Genomic DNA, 18,863 nt, shown 5'->3' on the forward strand with positions numbered 1-18,863 from the left:
GAAAACACACGAGAATATGAGAGCGACTTGATCACAGTGTTATTTTATTGCGATTTTAAATAATAGCAGAAACTGTACTGCGGAAAATGGTTGTCATGGCAATTAGAACAAATGCTAATTTTAAACGTACCCTCTGTAATCGACAACCTGCGGTGTCTGTACAAGTGTTTTATTTCTCCTTTGTTTTGTCACTCGATTGCACGATTAACCACAGGTTTTGGAAAATATTCAAAACCATCTAGCTATAGATTTGCATATATTCTACAACGAAGACCGCAAGGATAGTTCGCGTCCTCTCCGGCTCTGTCTCAAATCCTAGTGAGCTGACTACCTAGGGAGCGTCACAGGCGCGTTCTCAGTCAGCTTACGCCTATAAGGCCCAAAAGCGCGGTCTCAGTAGTCAGCTCACTAGATTTTGAAACAACCCATGAGTGTGTGTGTGTGTGTGTCCAGGGAGGATTGTTAGGTAATATCCGCAGGATTGAACCGGGGAAAAGTTGCTTCCTGAACTCTCGGCGCAGTTTGGTTGAAACCCGGCCCTGCTGCGCTTCACACAGGAAAAGAAAGACGGATGCGGGCGAAGGGAGGAATACCGAAACGAAAGGAAAATATCGAGACAGATGAGGTGAAACCATGGAGGTCTTGGACACGACAGCATCGCGCAGTGAGGAGAACAATGGTATGAACAACAGCAGCCTACTTCTTAAACTACAGTCTAAAAATAGAGCTCGGTGTCGATATTAACACCTTTAGGCATTTATTCCGAGATTGTTGCGACTAAAAGTAAACAATGACAACCCGAGCTTGGCGTGCAAACATATCTGATCATGTAACGTTAGCTGCCGAATAGACGGCATTAGATCTTATATATATATTAATACATATATGTGGGAATGCTGAGCTGATGACAATCTTATTTTCTGTTGTTGATGATAATAACATCAGCAAATCAGTGCAGGAGAAATCAACAGGTGTTTAGGACCAGAATCAGTTTAAGATTTATTTATTTTAATTTTTTTGACGTGTCATGTTTAAATCCTGAATAGGCATTGGACAAATCAAATCAAGTGCTCTTAGTGGTAATCTGCTTTTGGCAAAGTCCATCTTGTTAATGAAGTAGAGCTCTGTCATGTGTATCTGTCTGGCACCTGTTTTAAACGACTCTTCACCAGTATGACGGTGTAGGAGAAAGGGACAAGGCTATTCAGGAGAGTTTCTGAAGCGCTTCTGTGTTTTCCTTCAGTGGGATCTGAAGAAGACCTGCAGACGCAGCTAATCGAGTGTCGAGCTCAGCTGGAGCACTGGCAGGGCGTGGCGAGGATCTGCGAGCTTAGCAAACAGGAGGAGCTCCAGGAACTGCAAAAACAATGCGACCAGGAGGTTCAGTCCTTGCAGGAGGCTCTGAGAGGTGAGGAGGGATTGAAGGAGGTGGAGGTACAGCACAAGGATGTTTGCGGATTGTTGATTAATCATGGAGCTTCTGTGGAGAAAAGCCGCACTGCGTCTTCACAAGAGTAGTTCATCCAGAAATAAATGGTCAATATTTACTCGGTTCCATGTCATTCCAAACCTGTTTTTCTGTGATACACAAAAGGAGAAGAATACTTCTTTCTATACAACATGATAGCAATGTTGTACCCAAAAGTGCAAAACCCCATAAAAAAAAAAACCTATTGACGTTGGCTTGAAATGGAAAATGCCATCGTCTTTTCATACCTATTGTGACATATGGCTTCTCTAATGAGAAAAAAATTAGGACGAGACTTGATTTTATCCATCGGGAATTGATTGGATCATTGGATTTTTGTGATTTGTTTATTATGAGGGACAAGTTGCTGGATGGGAGAGATTATTGTGTCTCTTTCAAACGCACACGTCCTCAGAGAAGAAAGGGAAGGGAAGGTAATGTTTTTGATGAAAGGTTGTGAGGGCTCATGAATTTAAAAAGAATAATAATGTGCATGAATAATCATTTATGTTCCATAAAAAAAAAAAAATCCATTTGGTGTTATGGTGATGTAAAAAGAGTCAGTGTTGTGTATAGTATTTCTAAAGCCAGTTATTACTATTACCACATCCAGTAACCAAGTTCAATAATACAGCAAAATAAAATACCCGCCTAAAATATGTAAATAAAAAAAATAAAACGGGGTTCTCATCTTAACTGTGTATAGAGCCAGCTATTAGGCTATAATATAAAAAAGGAGACACTATACCTTGTCAAAGATCTTTAAAATCTTGAGCTTTATACAAGTAAACACCTCTTTAATTCACTAATAAAAGATGGGGGTGAAATGTGTTTCCGCTTTAAAGTAATGAGACGTGCAGCTAATAAAGTTGTAAGGCCCGAGCCTTTTGCAGTAACATCAAAATGACCGTGTTATCTTTAATCAAATGCAACTCACTTCTCTCTGCTGACGTCTTTAAGGTTGCGGTAATGCCAATCAGGTTCAGATCTTTCTGAATGCAACAACATTCCTGTACGCAACACTCACTTTTCACAATCCAGTTAACAACCAAATTCATGTTGCTCAAACAGTAGTCACAATCCAGGTGGGTGCACAAATTAGTCGAACATGAACATGAGATGGTCGTGGGTTTGATTCCCAGGGCATGAACTGTTAAAAAGTGTAAATATAAAACCACCATCATTTTTTCTTGTTCGATAAGCCGTTGCATTTAGAAGCATGTTACAATTCAGAAGTTCATTTGGTTGCAGTTTCATTTCATTTGCCAACTTGCATATGTCATGAAGTGAAATTTAACCCAAAGAATTGGAATTGACAGGGAATGTGTTTCAGTATGACTGATCCCAGTTTTTTTTCTCCATCTTAGAAACAGCTGCTCAGTATGAGGCTAGAATATCTGTTCTGCAGTCAGAACGATCACATTATAGGAGAGCCACTTCGCCCCAGGACACTAAGGTTTGTGTGTCCCGCATTCTCTCTCTTTTCCCCTCTTTATCTAAGTACTGAGGTACTTTTGACACATTATGTGTCTGTTTCCCTTTTTGAAAGATCTTTCAGTTTCTGTATTAAAATGCCTGTAAGTCACTGCTGCATTTTACACATTTCATTGTGCATGCAGGGCATCTCTAAAAAGGGCAAGGTTGAGGGTACCTCTCCTCCACAGGGTGGTTCCCCTCCCCTGCGAGCTGCTTACCATGAGGGCTCCGGGTCAGACTCTGATCCACTGGAGCTGATGGCGGAGTCGTCAGATACAGAGACAACAGGCCTTATGATGGACTACTTTCCTCAGCACTGTGACTCTGCCTCCCTGTCTTCTTTCTCTCTGGACACACCCTCTTTGCCCCGACATCTGCCCCCTCAAGATGACACCGCCTCCCTGGTGTCCACAGGAACATTGGTGCCTGAAGCCATCTACCTGCCACCACCGGGGCACAGACTGGTCACACATGCAGACTGGGACAAATTGCAAGCACAAGTCAGTATGCGCCTAGTTTTTCTAGCAGGTTTCCCACGGCCAATTAAAAAAAATACTGTATCAAGATATTTTAAGATTGTGGTTGCCAGGCCTGGAAAAGTCATGAAAATTAAAAAATACTAAAAAGTAAAGTTTTTCTAGAATACTTAACAGCTAGAAATGACTATTCATGAGTCAGTGGATGATGTCGCCATCCCTCAACTAACTGAATATCTAACATGAACCTGATATCATGGCATTTTTAGCTTGTAGAGCTTCAAGAGGAGGTGACAGAGCTTCAAAAGCAGAAAGCTGAGCTGGAGAAAGAACTGGATGTGCAAAGCACAGAGACACAAAAACAGGTACAGAAACTCTCAGTTCCTGTCTTTCGCCACACAGACCAAGTAAAAACAGCCAGAATTAGATGCATTGCTTAATATTTTTGTGTAAACAGTCAAACAGTGATACATTATTTCATGAGTAGCAAGATCAAAAGATCACCATTTATTAGAAATGACATTTTTTTGTGTTACAAAAATCTTTTACTGTCACTTTTAATCAATTAAATGCATCCTTGCTGAATAAAATTATGTATAAAAATCTTAATGACCCAAAATATAATATAATATATATTTTTACAATGTGGTTTAATTGCTTTGAGCATACACTCTGATATAACATTAGCATTTCTACAGATAATTACTTTCAAAGCAAAGTTATATATTGATATCTTTGTGTTTTTGACTATTGCAGTTGTCGGTGCTTCAGTCTCAGGTGCAAACTTCTGAGACTCTTCTTCAAGACCTACAGAAATCATTTAGCCAGTCACAAAATGCCGTTCAGAGCAGATTGGTGAGTAGCAGCAGGTGAATGGTGCAATCAAAGGGCAGCGGGAATCCATGATCCAACATCTTGATGAGATCACAAACTAATGAGTCTGTGTGTACTTGTTTTCATGCAGGCGCAGCTGTCTTACTCTCAGAAGAGAGTTTGTAATGAACTCTCCAAGCTGAAAGGTGAAGACACTGATGTGGATGAAAGTAGCCTTCCACCCCGCAGTCCAACACTAGAGGTATGTGAGTGATTGTGTGTTTACAAGTGGATTTGAAAAAAGGTGGTCAGAGGTGTGTGTGTATTTGTGTTAAGTGATTAAGTCAGTGTGTATCTCTATGCGCAGGCAGCTCACTGTGAAGAGAGGCTTCGTATTGAAATAGTCAACCTACAGGAACAGCTGGAGACACGCACAGAAGAAAGCGGTCTGTCAATATCATTACATTACATTACATTAATGCATTTGGCATACACGTTTTGCTTTCCCTCACTGTTCGTAAAACATTTGAATAAAATGTTTCAGAATAAATCATTTGAATCTTTGTCTGCCATTTGTCCTGTTTGTTGAAGCTTCTGATTGTGTTTTCTCTTCAATGAAGTCTCCTTTTTGTATTTTCTCCTGATCTTTCTTGTAACATCTGCTCCTCCAGAAATTTTAGAAGGTAAGTCATGCATACTTTCACTTTTTGTCAATAGTGTAGATCCTAGTTGTTGTATGAGGATAGCTTTTGATATTTTAGTGTATTACCACGAAACTGTGTGTCCAGTGTCAGTTCGTGATTGAAATCTCTCTCCCTCAGTTAAGCTTGCCAGCCTGACAGTAGAGACAGACCGCATACAGATCCAAAAGGAAAAGGTATGGCAGCCTTTAATTCTCAGGAGTTATGCATGCACATAATGAAATCATGTGACAACAGTGTAGTGTTGTTTGAAAAGTTTGTTGTATAATGCTGTTGTGTCCAACACAATGCAGTTTGCTAGTATTCCAATGAGAACGTATCATTGTCCCATCTGTGTGTGCAGTTGGAGGCTGAGCTGCAGGAGTGTCGTGTGGAGGTGCAGGGTCTGCGAGTGGCACTTTCTCACCTTCAGAAGGAGAATAAATCTCACACCCAGGAGAAGGTATGCCTGCATCTTAGTGTGAATAGGTGAATATCACTGAATTTGATTATATTGTAGTTTACATCTCTCTATGTCTGTCTTTCAGGCAGCATTGCAGCAGCAGTGTTTAGAGTATCGCAGTCAGGTGATCAGTCTGCGCTCTCAACTAAACACTAGTCAAGCTGTGCAGAAGGATTTTGTGCAGCTGTCGCAGTCACTGCAGGTGCTTCACTGATTTAGGATTAGTGCTGAGTTCATTCTCTTCATTTTGCCAAAACACTGCAGGCTCTGTTGACTCAATTGTTGATGGTACACATAAGACCGTGTCCTCACTACATGATTTCTGCTCTGATTTTGACATTGCAGATAAATCTAAAACTTTAAGCATAGTTTTTTTTTTTTTAAATCATTTCTTCTCTCTGCATTCTCAGGTCAAACTGGAGCAGATTCGCCAGGCAGAATCTTTGAACCAAGTGAAGCACATTCTAGGGGAGGAGATTGAAGACACTGATTTGCCTGCAGATGCCACATGAAACAATATAAGAATAGGTGACATTTTGGCCAACCAAAGGGAAGAGACTCTAGTGGACAAGGAGGTGGTCTTCAAAAAGGGCCAAGCTGAGGTGGGCTGCCTACATGAAAAAGAAACCTGCAGTGACATGAAGAACTAAACGGCCATTCCTGCACACATGGGTTCATAATTCTTCTAATGAACGCAAACTATATGGGGAAAACACAATTTCTTAACGATCTGGACAAACTGGAATTGCTAATACTTGAATTTTGTGAAAATCTAATACACTGACTACTAGCTGACTAGACTTAATGCTACTGCAGTGTAAGTTTTATCTTCCTGGCCTAATCCTTCTTTCCTAATAGATACTGATGGAAATATGTTACTCATTTTCAGCACCTGTCACCAGCAAAATAAAAACCAAAAAAACATACTGGGGATGGATACTGGGGGCAATTGGAACTTTTAGAATATGTATTTTTTTTCTCAGACTACTACAGATCTACCTGAAATCGCTATAAGAAAAAAATCTATGTGCCAAAGTAACAGTATCATTAATAAATATATAATGAGAAGGATGATCATAATATTTAATATTATTCCACATAATATCGGAATATTTTTCACCTTTATGTGGTACTAATTATTTTAGCTGTCTTAAATGGTAAATACATTATAATTTTTTGAAATGAGATGCAACCTTTTTACTACACTATTTTAATAAGCAAAGTGTAATTAGCTGTTGACTAAAAGATTCAATTCATACTGTTTTTATTCATAAGTAGTGTTACAACTGCCCCCAGTTTCTCAGCCATGATGAAATATTTTATGATATCCACCAGCAACAGTGTTAGCATATTCATTTTATATTAACTTAAAGCCAAAAACCAAGAGGTAAAATAAATATAACTTTAAATCAAATTGCATTTGAAAATATTACCCCCTTAAATAGTTTTGAACCTCAAATGGTTTTTGTTGAAACTTTATTTCAAAGTGAAATATTAATTCTTACTGTTCTCAGACAGCTAGAGAACTTATACTGACAAGACAGTTGCCCCCTGCTATAATACTACCTACCCTACTATAATTATTTTTGCATTCAATTTAAGACCAAAGTCACTTTACTGGAAAGAGCCATCATTTCATTATGAAGCATCTGGTGCCTGAGCCAATGAACAGTGGAAGATCAATGGTATGTTGAAGAGTTGATAAAACACTAAATCTGTTTGAAAGGGGCTAATAAATGTTAATTCATATATATGTAGCACAATGTTAGTAACAAATCTGAGTGCATTACATATGTATGAAAAATAAAGATTAAACTAAAAGACATTAACAGATCACGCATGTTTTTTATACACATCTTTATTTTAAGAATAGCGTTTTCATTAGAATATACCGTTCATAACAATATATATTAAATTAAGTCTTAATACATACACATACCACATTTTACTTCAATATTTTTTTTCCTTTGTTCTATAAGGTTTTAGATTTTATGGATGATTTTCACTGGTTCACAGTGGTTTTCGTTTTCACTCCTGGCGAACTTCATTTTTCTGCTTTGGAGTGCTGTTTTGCTCATTTCTTCTTTGCTTTTTCAGTCCCACTTTTTGGACACTAGATTCTCATCTTTCTCTGTTCAAGAAAATAAGTTATGTGAGACAGGATGACTTGAAAATAGTCTACAACACCATTGTGAATTTTAAATAATCTAGGCACACATTGCTTTGAAGCACATAATCATAAATGTATAGTCTTAACAGTCATAATTACATTTTTAAATTTGCCAATATTCTTTAACTGTTTTAATTGAACATAATCTACTGCCTGCATTAACCAGACAAAACCACATATATATAAGGAAGAGTTGCGCATTAACCCCTTATTTTCCCTGCTGATAATGATATTAATATTCTACTGTGGCATCTATTGCTTTATGGAGCATTACTGTACAGTCATTCACTGATTCTGCAGTCATGAGGTCTGAGGAGCTCCATGACTGACACTAGAATATATACATGTCATTCAACAAGCCAAAGAATGTAGCACAATTTGTCCATACACAAACAGACACAGGGATGCAGGCAGGCACGGACAGAGAGGATTGTGGGATACCTTGCATTGTTACAGGAATATGGAGGGGAACAGGATTAGGCTGGAATGAAATAAAAAGGGGTTGAACAGGGGATTGAGTGAGGAGGAGAAGGGTAAAGAGGAGGAATATTTACACCACCAGAGAGGAGGGTTAAAAAAAAGAGGACAAGAGGTAAGTAAAGGAGAAAACCATTTTGAAAGGGAAATGAATAAGTCATAATAGGAATTTATATTTGCTTGTTATACAGTTAGTCAGGACTTCATTACATACAAACAGCATAGTGGTTGAATTGGTTTTTGTATGTTACTTTATGCTTAGTATGTTTATTATAAACATCAATATCCATTTTTTTTTATTAACATAAAAATGTATTAATCATTTTAACTCTTAAAAAAAAAAAGATAAAAATATTTAAACTAAATTTGTGATGTGTTTGTGTGTTTTAAATGGTTACTTACGCTCCAAGTAGTTACGGGCAACAAACTTAAGCAGCTCGTCAATAAGGATGACAGGGAAGGAAAGCTTCAGTACAACGATCCACTGCTCCACGTTGAGATGGGTTAGCTTGAAGATCATCTGTTAGAGGAAAAGGTAGAAATGAGCAAATGATAGATTATCTTTTATGATAGATCAGAACAGTTGGATTAAAACAGATTGATGTGATTAATTAAATGAATTGAAATGAATGAATTAATTAAAGAATTAGAATATTGGCACTTTATTTTATAATGGATTTGCAGTTGAATCAGTGTTTGGGACATGACTTGGACTGCATTCCAGTTTTTTTTTTTTTTTAAATGCCCTTCTGTCAATAACTTCTCTCCGTGTCATTGACATGGATATACATCATTGATTACATTGCATAAGTGCCAACTACTGTCGGAATCATTGCAGTGGCTTGAAGTGGAACATCTTAGCCCTTGATCAGTCGAAATCTGCTATGGAGCTGATTTATTACTTTATTTATTACATTTTTCCTTTAAGAATTTGTTTGACGCTGCATTCTATGTGTATATAGGTATGCTTGGGCAATTTTAAATATTTTTAAAAAATCATTTATATATCATAGAGTTGTTTGGGGTGTGGATAAATTAAACGCAGTGTCACCATCATGTTGCATTGTGGTCTATGGAGCAACCTGAAGTGTAATTATGAAGTAGACTTGCTCCCTCTGACAGAATCTAGGGGTCAAAGGCCTATCCGTATAAACTTCCCTCATCCACTTCACCAAGTGGAACACACTTTGAAATGGCAGTGAGGATTCACCCGAGGGAAAGTGCTTATGGAAGCTTGCAAATGTATGTCAAAAGCGAACGCAGCCTTGGACATGAGAAGTGTCTCCTGGCTGGGCCTCATGGTCTTTGGACTTGGGTTGGTGTGATGGTATCTTTCATCACCCTCTAGTGGCAACCCCTTTAGCCTGCATAGCAATATTGCTAAACACATGAACTGAACCGAATTCAACATCCTGGATGGACGCAGTACTTACGGGCAGGGGGTCCACATAGATGATCATGAAGTGAAGAGACATGGAGAGACTCATGGCTCCCACCAACCAAACATTGCTCCACGGAGGCATACGAAGCAGAGACTGATTCTCAGATAAGCTGCAAAACCATGCGCCAATGTATGTTAAAATCAGCATAAAAACATTTATGATCAGCTGCTTTATGATGTTTGGATTTGGTAAGCTCTGACCTGTTCAGAGCGTTGCACATCTCAATGGTGACCAGGACAGACAGAGCCATTGTCATGGGTGGAGCAGCCTCGAACACCTCGCATTCAATGCCAGCAAAGTCTTCGTTCTCAGCAGTACATTGCATGAAGTGGGACTGGGGACCGAGAATAGGCACAACATTATTATTTTATTGTGAAATGAACCACATTGTTATTGTCATTTATAGTTATCAGTTGTTTCATTCTCAACATTCAGAGACATCAGCCATCCATTATTGCATCCCTGTAGCATTAGATTCTCACCAGCTGGTAGAAAGAGACCATAGGGCCCTCTTCGCAGTAAAGGAACCACCAGCCAGCAGCAGCGACAGTTGCAGCACCAACATAACCTGAGAGAGAGATCAAACAGAATCTCTAATACAGTATCACTGAATACATGGTAACTCTAGAATAGATCAGGGCTGAAGCATAAATATGGAAAGCAGCACACCTCCAATGGCCAGGTATCTGAAGAAGAGCCAGCCAGAGATGAGGGGCTCTTTGGGGGAGCGGGGAGCCTTGCCCATGATGTCCAAATCAGGGGGGTTGAATCCCAGAGCGGTGGCAGGAAGACCGTCAGTCACCAGGTTCACCCACAGAAGCTGAACTGGGATCAGAGCCTCAGGAAGACCAAGAGCAGCAGTCAGGAAGATACTGAAGAAGATGGAGAAAATAAATCCGGTTTAGAGTCAGCCTATTCCCGATTCCAGAGGGTAAATGTTTAAGAGAGAGACTGTCACTCACCACACAACCTCTCCGACGTTGGAGGAGATGAGGTAGCGGATGAACTGCTTCATGTTGTTGTAAATGGCTCTGCCCTCCTCAACGGCAGCCACGATGCTGGAGAAGTTGTCGTCGGCCAGGACCATCTCAGAGGCTGACTTGGCAACAGCAGTGCCAGAGCCCATGGCAATGCCAATCTCTGCCTTCTTCAGGGCAGGAGCATCATTCACACCATCACCAGTCTGGAGAGTGTGTAGAGGAGGTAGGGAGTAGCAAAAAACGCATGCATGTTAAATATATTTCTTGAAATATATTTGGGTTTTTGTAACATTTTCTGTAATTTGCTCCATTCAGTTCCTTTACCATGGCAGTGATCTCATCAAAACCCTGAAGGAACTCAACGATCTTGCTCTTGTGGGAGGGCTCAACACGAGCATAACAGCAGGCCTTACGCACAGCCTCTCTCTGCTGGGGCAGTGGCAGGTCATCAAACTCACGGCCGGTGAAAGCACGGCCTGTCACATCTTCATCATCACTGAAGATGCCAATACGGCGGCAGATAGCCACAGCGGTACCTTTGTTATCACCTGGGAAGAAGAAGTTATATTTTCAGGATTATTGCATTGGATTACCTATTATGCATTTTTATCAGATGTTTTGTCAGCACTTATTTGAGTATCGAACATGATTCACCTGTGATCATGATCACACGGATACCAGCAGCCCTGCAAAGCTCAATGGATCCAACAACCTCTTTACGAGGAGGATCCAGCATACCAACGCAACCCACGAAGGTGAGATCAGTCTGTGAGGAAAGCAAAAAAGGAGGGGTTAGCTTTATCAAAATTCAGTTATCATGCTAGTTGGAATACAAATGGTGTGTTTTTCTTTCACACAAATACCTCATAGTCAACAAACTTGGTGGAGTCCTCCAGGTTCATCTCCTCCTTTCTCAGAGGGTTGTCACGGGTTGCCAGCGCCAGGCAGCGCAGGGTATCACGGCCAGTTCCCCATTCCTTGATCACAGCCATGATCTTATCCTTAACTGGACCAGTCAGGGGCACACGGGTGGTTCCAACACGCACATAGGCACATCTGTCAATCACACCCTCAGGAGCACCCTACAACAATAATGATTTTGTGATTTAGATTATTTTTAAGGTATTTGATTTTACTAGGTCGTTTTAAGGATTGGTCTTACCTTGACAAACATCTTGTTTCCAACAGGGGCCTTGGAAGCCTTTGCAGGGCAGCAATAGACGGACATAGACTTCCTGTCACGGGAGAACTCAAGAGTAAATTCCTTCTTCATAAGCTGCTTGACCACCTAGAAAAACCAAGAGAAAAAGAGAAGCATGGAATTAAATGAAAATTCTATCTTGGAATATGAACTTGACAGTTGAACTATTATAAAATATCTGACCATAAGTGTGTAGAAGCACCACTATCATGGATATCCTTTTGATATTTCAGTCATAAATTAGGGCTAATACAGCTGAGGGACACAGTACAGCGGACCAATTATTAACTTAAACAGCTCTGAAGAGGCTGAGGTACTTACAGTGCAGCATGTATTGGCTCTCTCCACTTTGGACAGACCACGGACATCAGTGTTGAACACGTTCATCTTTTCAACCAGGCAGCACAGGGCGGTCTCTGTAGCTTCACCCACTTTCTCATAGATTCCTTTAGACTGTAAAAAAAGAGAGTGAGAGTTAAGCTCAGTTGTTGCTCCACAAATGGAAGATATTTGATGAAAACAGAATGAATGGTTGTTTACCTCATTGAAGTCCAGAGAGGAGTCATTGCACAAAGCACAGATGGTTGCCAGCTCAACAAGGCCATCATGCTGACTACACTTGACAGGAAGTCCACCCTTAGTACTGTAAGGTAAAGTAATGAGAACGGTGAGTCTGTCTGTGTGCGTTTGTTTGCATCACTTAATGAATATAAAATGACTTACACTTCTCCCTCTGGTGTGTACTTGGATCCAGAAATGTCATACTGGTCAAGAGCCACAGAGTCTCCGTCCACCTTCTCAATGACGAACATCTAAATACAAAGAGAGAACAAAGCTTAAAACATTGTGTAGAACAGAAGGGTTTCATGGTTGTATTGAGAGGCTTGGTGTATTGGTGCTTGCTTAATTTCTTTTGGAGCAAGACAATGTCTCTCACAAACCTTTGTAACACACATCTGATTGGTGGTGAGGGTGCCAGTCTTGTCTGAGCAAATGACGGATGTGCAGCCCAGAGTCTCTACAGAGGGAAGAGAACGGACAATGGCGTTCTTCTTAGCCATACGGCGGGTTCCCAAGGCCAAGCAGGTAGTGATGACAGCAGGCAGACCTTTTTGGAAAATAACAAATGTGTCAGATACACACTGTTGGATTTACTCAATTTATAAAGTCATGAATCTTGTGTGAATTTTTCCTTTAGATTTCACACTGCTGTACTTTGATTTGTATCATGAGTCCTGCATTCTCACCTTCAGGGATGGCAGCTACAGCAAGAGCCACAGCGATCTTGAAGTAGTAGACAGCACCGCGGATCCAGGAGCCACCGTGGACGGGGTCGTTGAAGTGGCCAATGTTGATGAGCCAGACAGCCACACAGATGAGAGAGATGACTTTGGAGAGCTGCTCACCGAACTCATCCAGCTTCTGCTGCAAGGGGGTCTTCTCTTGCTCAGTGGCAGCCATCTGGTCACGGATTTTACCGATCTCAGTGGAGACACCAGTGGCAACCACAACTCCGATAGCCTTGCCAGCAGCGATGTTAGTGCCCTAGGAAAGCAAGAGAATGTTTTAGTGCTAGTGCTAGAAAAAGAGGAGAGGGACACCAAAAAGCTGACGAAAGGGAAACTCACAGAGAAAAGCATGTTCTTCTTGTCCTGGTTGACAGCCCTGGGGTCAGGAACAGACTCTGTGTGTTTAATCACACTGACAGACTCACCTGAGAATAAAGTGAGAAAAGAGCTGAGAGAAGGATAAAGATATATGCAGTGTTTTTGTGAGTACTGGGAGGCAACTGATCAGATTTTGTAATTCAGAGACGAACCAGTGAGGATAGACTGGTCCACACGCAGAGTTGTAGAGCGGATGGCGGTGATTCTGATATCAGCAGGGACTTTGTCACCAACTACACAGGAAAAAGTTGAGAATTAAGAAGAACAATGAAAAGCAATTCTTATTTAAAACTTAAATATTTATACATTGATTAATGGTTTGATAATGATTTGAAAATGTTCTAGTCCAGGGCTGTCCAATCCAGCTCCTGGAGGTCCACCCTCTTACTGAGTTTAGCCAAAGACTATAGAAAAACAAAGACGGTTCATTCCCTAGATATGTATGATTCACTCCAATACTTATGAATGGGAGAAACTGCAACGCGCCATATGGTGGAATAGTCCCGTCTTCTAAGTGAAAGAGCCAGTCACTGATTGGTAAAGTCACTGCGTCACTGCAGCAACCATTAGAAGCTCCGGTTCCCATAGAAACCTGAGGCTAGACCTGCTAAAGCGCATGCGCAGTCATTATCGGTATTATGACTGCGCATGAGCATTGGCTGGTCTAACCTGAAAAATAAGCTTTTTAAAAGTTATTTGAGCATTGAAACCATTCATTTCAGATTTTTTTGCTGATTTGAAATATCTAATTTAATTGCGAGTTCATCAAGCAGTTTTTGTGATTTCAGGATTCTCCCATTCTTTTAGATGGAACTTGGTCTTGTATGAGCTACCCGGAGGCATTACAAATATGGTTGCCGAATGAACAGACTGTCCTTGAAAGGGACTTTGGTTTAGCCTCAACCCTACTTAAAACCAAATACAAAAAAACATGTTTCCTCATCTCTTTGAAATCGCTTTCAACAAAAGTGTTCACCAAGTTTGCAATTAAGTCTTCAGGACTATAAAAACAACCAACTAGATATGTTGGAGCTACTTTGCATGTAAATGGCCCATCAGATTTGGCCTCCTGATCTAGTCTAAAGATAATGCCGCTGTCAATAATAGTTGCTGATCTTTTAGTGAAAGATTAGAGATTCAAAAGGGGGACCTGATCAAGTGGAAAATGCATGAAAGAAAAGAATGACAAGGACAAGCTGACCTTCAACATGTATATAAACAACATAACAAATGCCTAGAGAAAATAATGAGTGATGAGGAAGGAACAGGTGGAAGAGGGAAAGAGAAGGGGCAAGGGATCGAAAGAGGGCAAGTAGAGGAACAGGTGCTGGGATGTATTTATATACAGGCCTTTTCTTTGCTCATGCTCTCGCGGGTTCTTTCGGCCTTTTCTGATCCCATTACTCTATATTCTTCCTCCCACTTTCACACACACTCCCTGTAATTGCCTTAAAAGGACGCTCACACTTTCTCAAGGGCATAAGTCGCATATAGTCCTGTCGCCTCCACACGTGTCTCATTACTTGACATCATTGTGGTTACACAGTGTAACAGTTGGCTTGAAGGTGTTGCTTACTCTGCATTGCCATTTTCAGACCATTGCACTGTTCTTGTGTGTTAAAGCGTTACGAGGTTGTTCTGTGTTAATGATGCTGTCAGACACTCATGTCCAGTGGTATACCTGACACTTCCACAATGTCTCCAGGAACAATCTCTCTGGCTTTGATCCTCTGTACGCTCTTTCTGTCAGCACGGTAGACTTTTCCCATCTCTGGCTCATACTCCTTCAGAGCCTCGATGGCGCTCTCCGCATTGCGCTCCTGTGAAAACAAAGTTCTCGATCAGTTCCTGCTCTCCTTAGGATTTTACACATTGACGTCTCTCTCCTTCCAAGGGTGTGCATACTTTCCAAATGCCTTTTGTGCCAGCTGTATGGACCCTTGATGAAACCGGATCAGCTTCTAGTATTTTTGCCACCGGACCTATGTGAATACTACTGTGCCTAACCTTTGACCTCTGATGTCATTTACACTCTAAGTTCTAATGCTTGCATTTACTGTGTATTATATATAGTGGCCCCCAAAATAGTTTTGGACTTAAGTTACTCTTGAAATGCATTTTTTTATCATATTGGATAACTGTAAGATAGTGGTATCTTCAAACAAATGATTCTAGAGCTTTTCTTAGTGATACCTTCCGTTTAGCCATTTACAATTATTTTTTTTAACCAACTGGTCAAGGTTATTTTACCAGTAGTGTATTTGTGAGGTCCATTTCTCTCAATACACATGTAGTGTAATTGTAAGTGTATTTAACCCTCACATTACCAGCAAATTTCCAAATACTTTTTTACCTTCGATTTGAACAATATATCTCCTGTCTTATGATTTAAAACCTTATAAACATGTTTTGTCCAATGTTTCGAAAAGTGTTTTTTAAATTTCTTCTTACTGTCAATTTTATATTTCTCTTTTTATGTTTATTTATTTATTTTTTTGGAGTTGCTTCTTATCTAGATACCTGCCGCTGTATTTTGGGAAGTAAAATGGATGTGCAAATTTACCTGCCATACTCCAACAACAGCATTAGCAATAAGGATGAGAAGGATGACAAATGGCTCAACAAAGGCAGTGACAGTTTCCTCGCCTTCCTCAAACCAGGCCAGTACCTGATGAACAGAGAGAGTGTGAGAGGCACATCCAAGATCCATATGGGAGGTAAAAGAAAATTTAATATTTGCAATCCATTTCATTAGAGTCTGATTAAAGAGACAGTGAATGTATGTGAAATTGTGTGTGTGCGCGTGTGTGTGCACTAATTTGGGTGGTTTATGGGGACACAAATCTGTATAATGACATGGATATGATGAGGTATTACAATGTGAAGGTGGTTTGTAAGGACACTGCTTATGTCCACATAATTCAAAAGGCTTTAAAAAAACATACTATATTTTTTGTTTGTTTGTTTGTTTTTTGAAAATTTAAAAATGCACAAAGTCTTCTATAATGGGTAGGTGATAGGTGTGTTTTCTGTGTGCACATACACACTGAAAGCCCCCCCCCATACACATACACACACACACACACACACACACACTTCATCTGTACATGAAGTTATGGTTGAGGTGTGCAGCTGATCCTTTTCCTGTTATTCTCACGTGTGCACAATACACACATCTCTCAGTTTATGGCACATTAGCACCTGCTGTCTGTCTTTTTTTTTCTCCCTCACCTTTACAGTCTCTCCACCAATCTGTCTTTCATTCCTTCCATCTTTGACCTTTGTGGGTGGATTCAGTTTCTTGGACTGCCCTAAGACCACCTTAAAATAACACTCCTTTTCCTCTCCTTTCCTCTCTCTTATTCACTCCCTCTCTCTCTTTTTTAATTTTCTCTCTATTCTTTCTCTGTCCTTGCTTCTCCTCAAAGCTTCTATCCTGGCCTTCTAAGGCCATAATGACAGCTGTGATAAGGCTCGACGAAGACCTGAACAAAACAGCAGAACTAATGCTGTCTGCTTCATTTATTTCAAAACAGATTTGGAAGAAAGAAGGAACTGCCTTTTTATGTGCCTTCACTCGTTCATTATCAGAGCGGCAAGTACTCAAATTTCAAGAGTGAGGCCATGTATGTGTCTGGGACTAAGAAAAGATACCTAGCATCTAATGCTAGCAGTGTTGTTTCACGCAACTATAAGAATCCCATACCATCCGGCACAGATAAACAGCTGGATTATTGTCTACCCATTATATACTCAAGGCCATAGGGTTACCATTTAGCTTGATTGACAGGAACGGATGGGAATGTGGGAAATGTGTCCCTGTCCTTCACATTCACATTATTAATCATTGTCTGTACCTCTAAATGAAACCCCGTCCATTCATTAAAATGTTACAGCTCTGTGACTGTTAACCTAACCTAAGTCAGCATGGCCCAAGCTATGAACTGCTTAATTATTGAAGCATTACCTGTGCAAAGAGAGGTTGCTAATAGCTTTGCACTACACAATGTTATTTAGTTTCTGTTTACTTACAAAAGAGATGCAGGCAGCCAACAGCAGGATCCTGACCAAGAGATCTTCAAACTGCTCAACCACCAGCTCCCAGATGCTCTTACCTGAGAGAGAAGGTAATGTTTCATTTATATATATATAAAAGTGCAAAAATCAAATGGAAACTAACTGAAAAAAAAGCTCACTTACAGAACTGATGTCAATTCTACGTCTAGGTCTTGTCATATAGTTCTATAATAACAGTAAATGGAGAACTCACCTTCTTCAGCGGGCAGCTCTGTGATTGGTCAGTTTGGTCCAGTAGACAAGATGAATGGCAGATGTGGGTAGAAACAAAACCATAAGAATTAGCCATCAATATCTTTCCCATTAACAATCACCATAACATAGCATATTAAATGATGGTATAATACTTCATTCTGAAATGAGCTGAGCTCACACATATCAAAGTGTTAAGTTAGTAGTCTAGCCATTTGTCCTTTTGTTTGACCTTCTACTGAAGTCTCTGTAGGCTTAAAATGGCCCCTGTGTTTCAGCTGTCACGTCATGCTTTTCTTCTTTCTTTCCTTTATTTTCTAATCTTGCTTTCCCAACTTAATGTTATGCTGCATGAATAAGTGCATCTGTTCAGGGTCATTTTGCCTTTGGCTGAGAGCTTTAATTTCTCTATGCAGTATGTAAAGTTCCTGTAAGAAAACACTTCTGGAGATGTATGCTTTCTTCTCTAAATTTTGAATGCATCTGAACTGAATTTAAAAAAGGTTTTGAGATACAGTGTAACTAATTGATCTTTTTCTCCAAGTCTGATGTCTGTTCTCAACTGATCACAACTACACATGTACTAAGTTGGGAATTCTTGCTACCTCCCCTTCAAAATGTCCTGTTCTGGTAATTCGTCCCAACACTGTTTCACTGCAATCAAACATCCATTCAGATTTTTCAAATGCCTCCATCATTCATCCATGCTGTCCTCACCGTTGAATCCGTACTTGGCTTGGTTTTTCTTGACCTGATCCGGAGAGAGGCCTGTGGTCTCACTCACGCCGAAGTAGGCCAGGCATTCTGCTGTTTCTTTGGTGTGTGCGTTCTCCATCCTGTCTGCTCAAAGGGGAGACTTCAAAAATACAACACAAGAGATGTAGATGAGTTGGATTCCTACCCAGAGTAATGCAGAAAATCCTGTTTTAAGGCTTTTTACAGGAAACTAAAGTTATTTTTAAAACAAATTGAGTGCAAAAGAGAGTACGCACCAACACTTTTTAAAAGTGTAGGATAGGGACAAAACAGATGGCCCCTTGATTCTCTCTCCCCTCTCTCTTTCTCTCTCCTTCTCCTCCCTCTGGAGCGCAGAGCTGTCAGAAAGTGCAAACTTCCACCCATCTCTGTAGAGTTTTATAAAGACACCAGACAAACCATCTCCCAGGTCACACCCAGAGGAGGCCCCCTATTGGCTGAGATCAGACAAATATGGTGAGGAAGGGGCATGGCCTTGGGAAGAGAGATGGAGGGGTGTGATTGGAGCAATTGGGCGACAACTGC

At 40.3% G+C, this 18,863-nt stretch overlaps 2 protein-coding genes across 2 annotated transcripts; one reads left to right on the top strand and one right to left on the bottom strand.

The window, feature by feature from the left end:
- Positions 1-146: 146 nt before the first annotated feature.
- Positions 147-7,201, top strand: LOC109084521 (rab GTPase-binding effector protein 2-like). The gene is made up of 13 exons (XM_042720444.1): positions 147-679; positions 1,244-1,408; positions 2,836-2,924; positions 3,088-3,444; positions 3,690-3,785; positions 4,177-4,275; positions 4,385-4,495; positions 4,601-4,679; positions 4,905-4,916; positions 5,055-5,110; positions 5,278-5,376; positions 5,462-5,578; positions 5,787-7,201. Exons 1-13 carry the CDS (start codon positions 634-636, stop codon positions 5,886-5,888), a joined length of 1,428 nt encoding a protein of 475 aa, XP_042576378.1. The 5' UTR covers positions 147-633; the 3' UTR covers positions 5,889-7,201.
- Positions 7,202-7,400: 199 nt separating this feature from the next.
- LOC109084488 (sarcoplasmic/endoplasmic reticulum calcium ATPase 1-like) lies at positions 7,401-18,727 on the bottom strand. Its single transcript, XM_042720443.1, has 24 exons — positions 18,575-18,727; positions 18,300-18,438; positions 17,584-17,601; positions 17,346-17,428; positions 15,877-15,981; positions 14,995-15,133; positions 13,466-13,546; positions 13,275-13,360; positions 12,894-13,191; positions 12,588-12,754; positions 12,370-12,458; positions 12,187-12,289; positions 11,968-12,099; positions 11,608-11,733; positions 11,309-11,527; positions 11,100-11,211; positions 10,770-10,993; positions 10,428-10,648; positions 10,135-10,337; positions 9,948-10,033; positions 9,666-9,799; positions 9,457-9,574; positions 8,426-8,543; positions 7,401-7,507 (listed from the first exon to the last, which is right to left on the bottom strand). The coding sequence occupies exons 2-24, from the start codon at positions 18,415-18,417 to the stop codon at positions 7,470-7,472; spliced, it is 3,018 nt and encodes a 1,005-aa protein (XP_042576377.1). The 5' UTR covers positions 18,418-18,438; positions 18,575-18,727; the 3' UTR covers positions 7,401-7,469.
- Positions 18,728-18,863: the final 136 nt, after the last annotated feature.

This window comes from Cyprinus carpio, chromosome B3 (genome assembly GCF_018340385.1).
Source record: "Cyprinus carpio isolate SPL01 chromosome B3, ASM1834038v1, whole genome shotgun sequence".
In the NCBI taxonomy this organism is placed as follows: domain Eukaryota; kingdom Metazoa; phylum Chordata; class Actinopteri; order Cypriniformes; family Cyprinidae; genus Cyprinus; species Cyprinus carpio.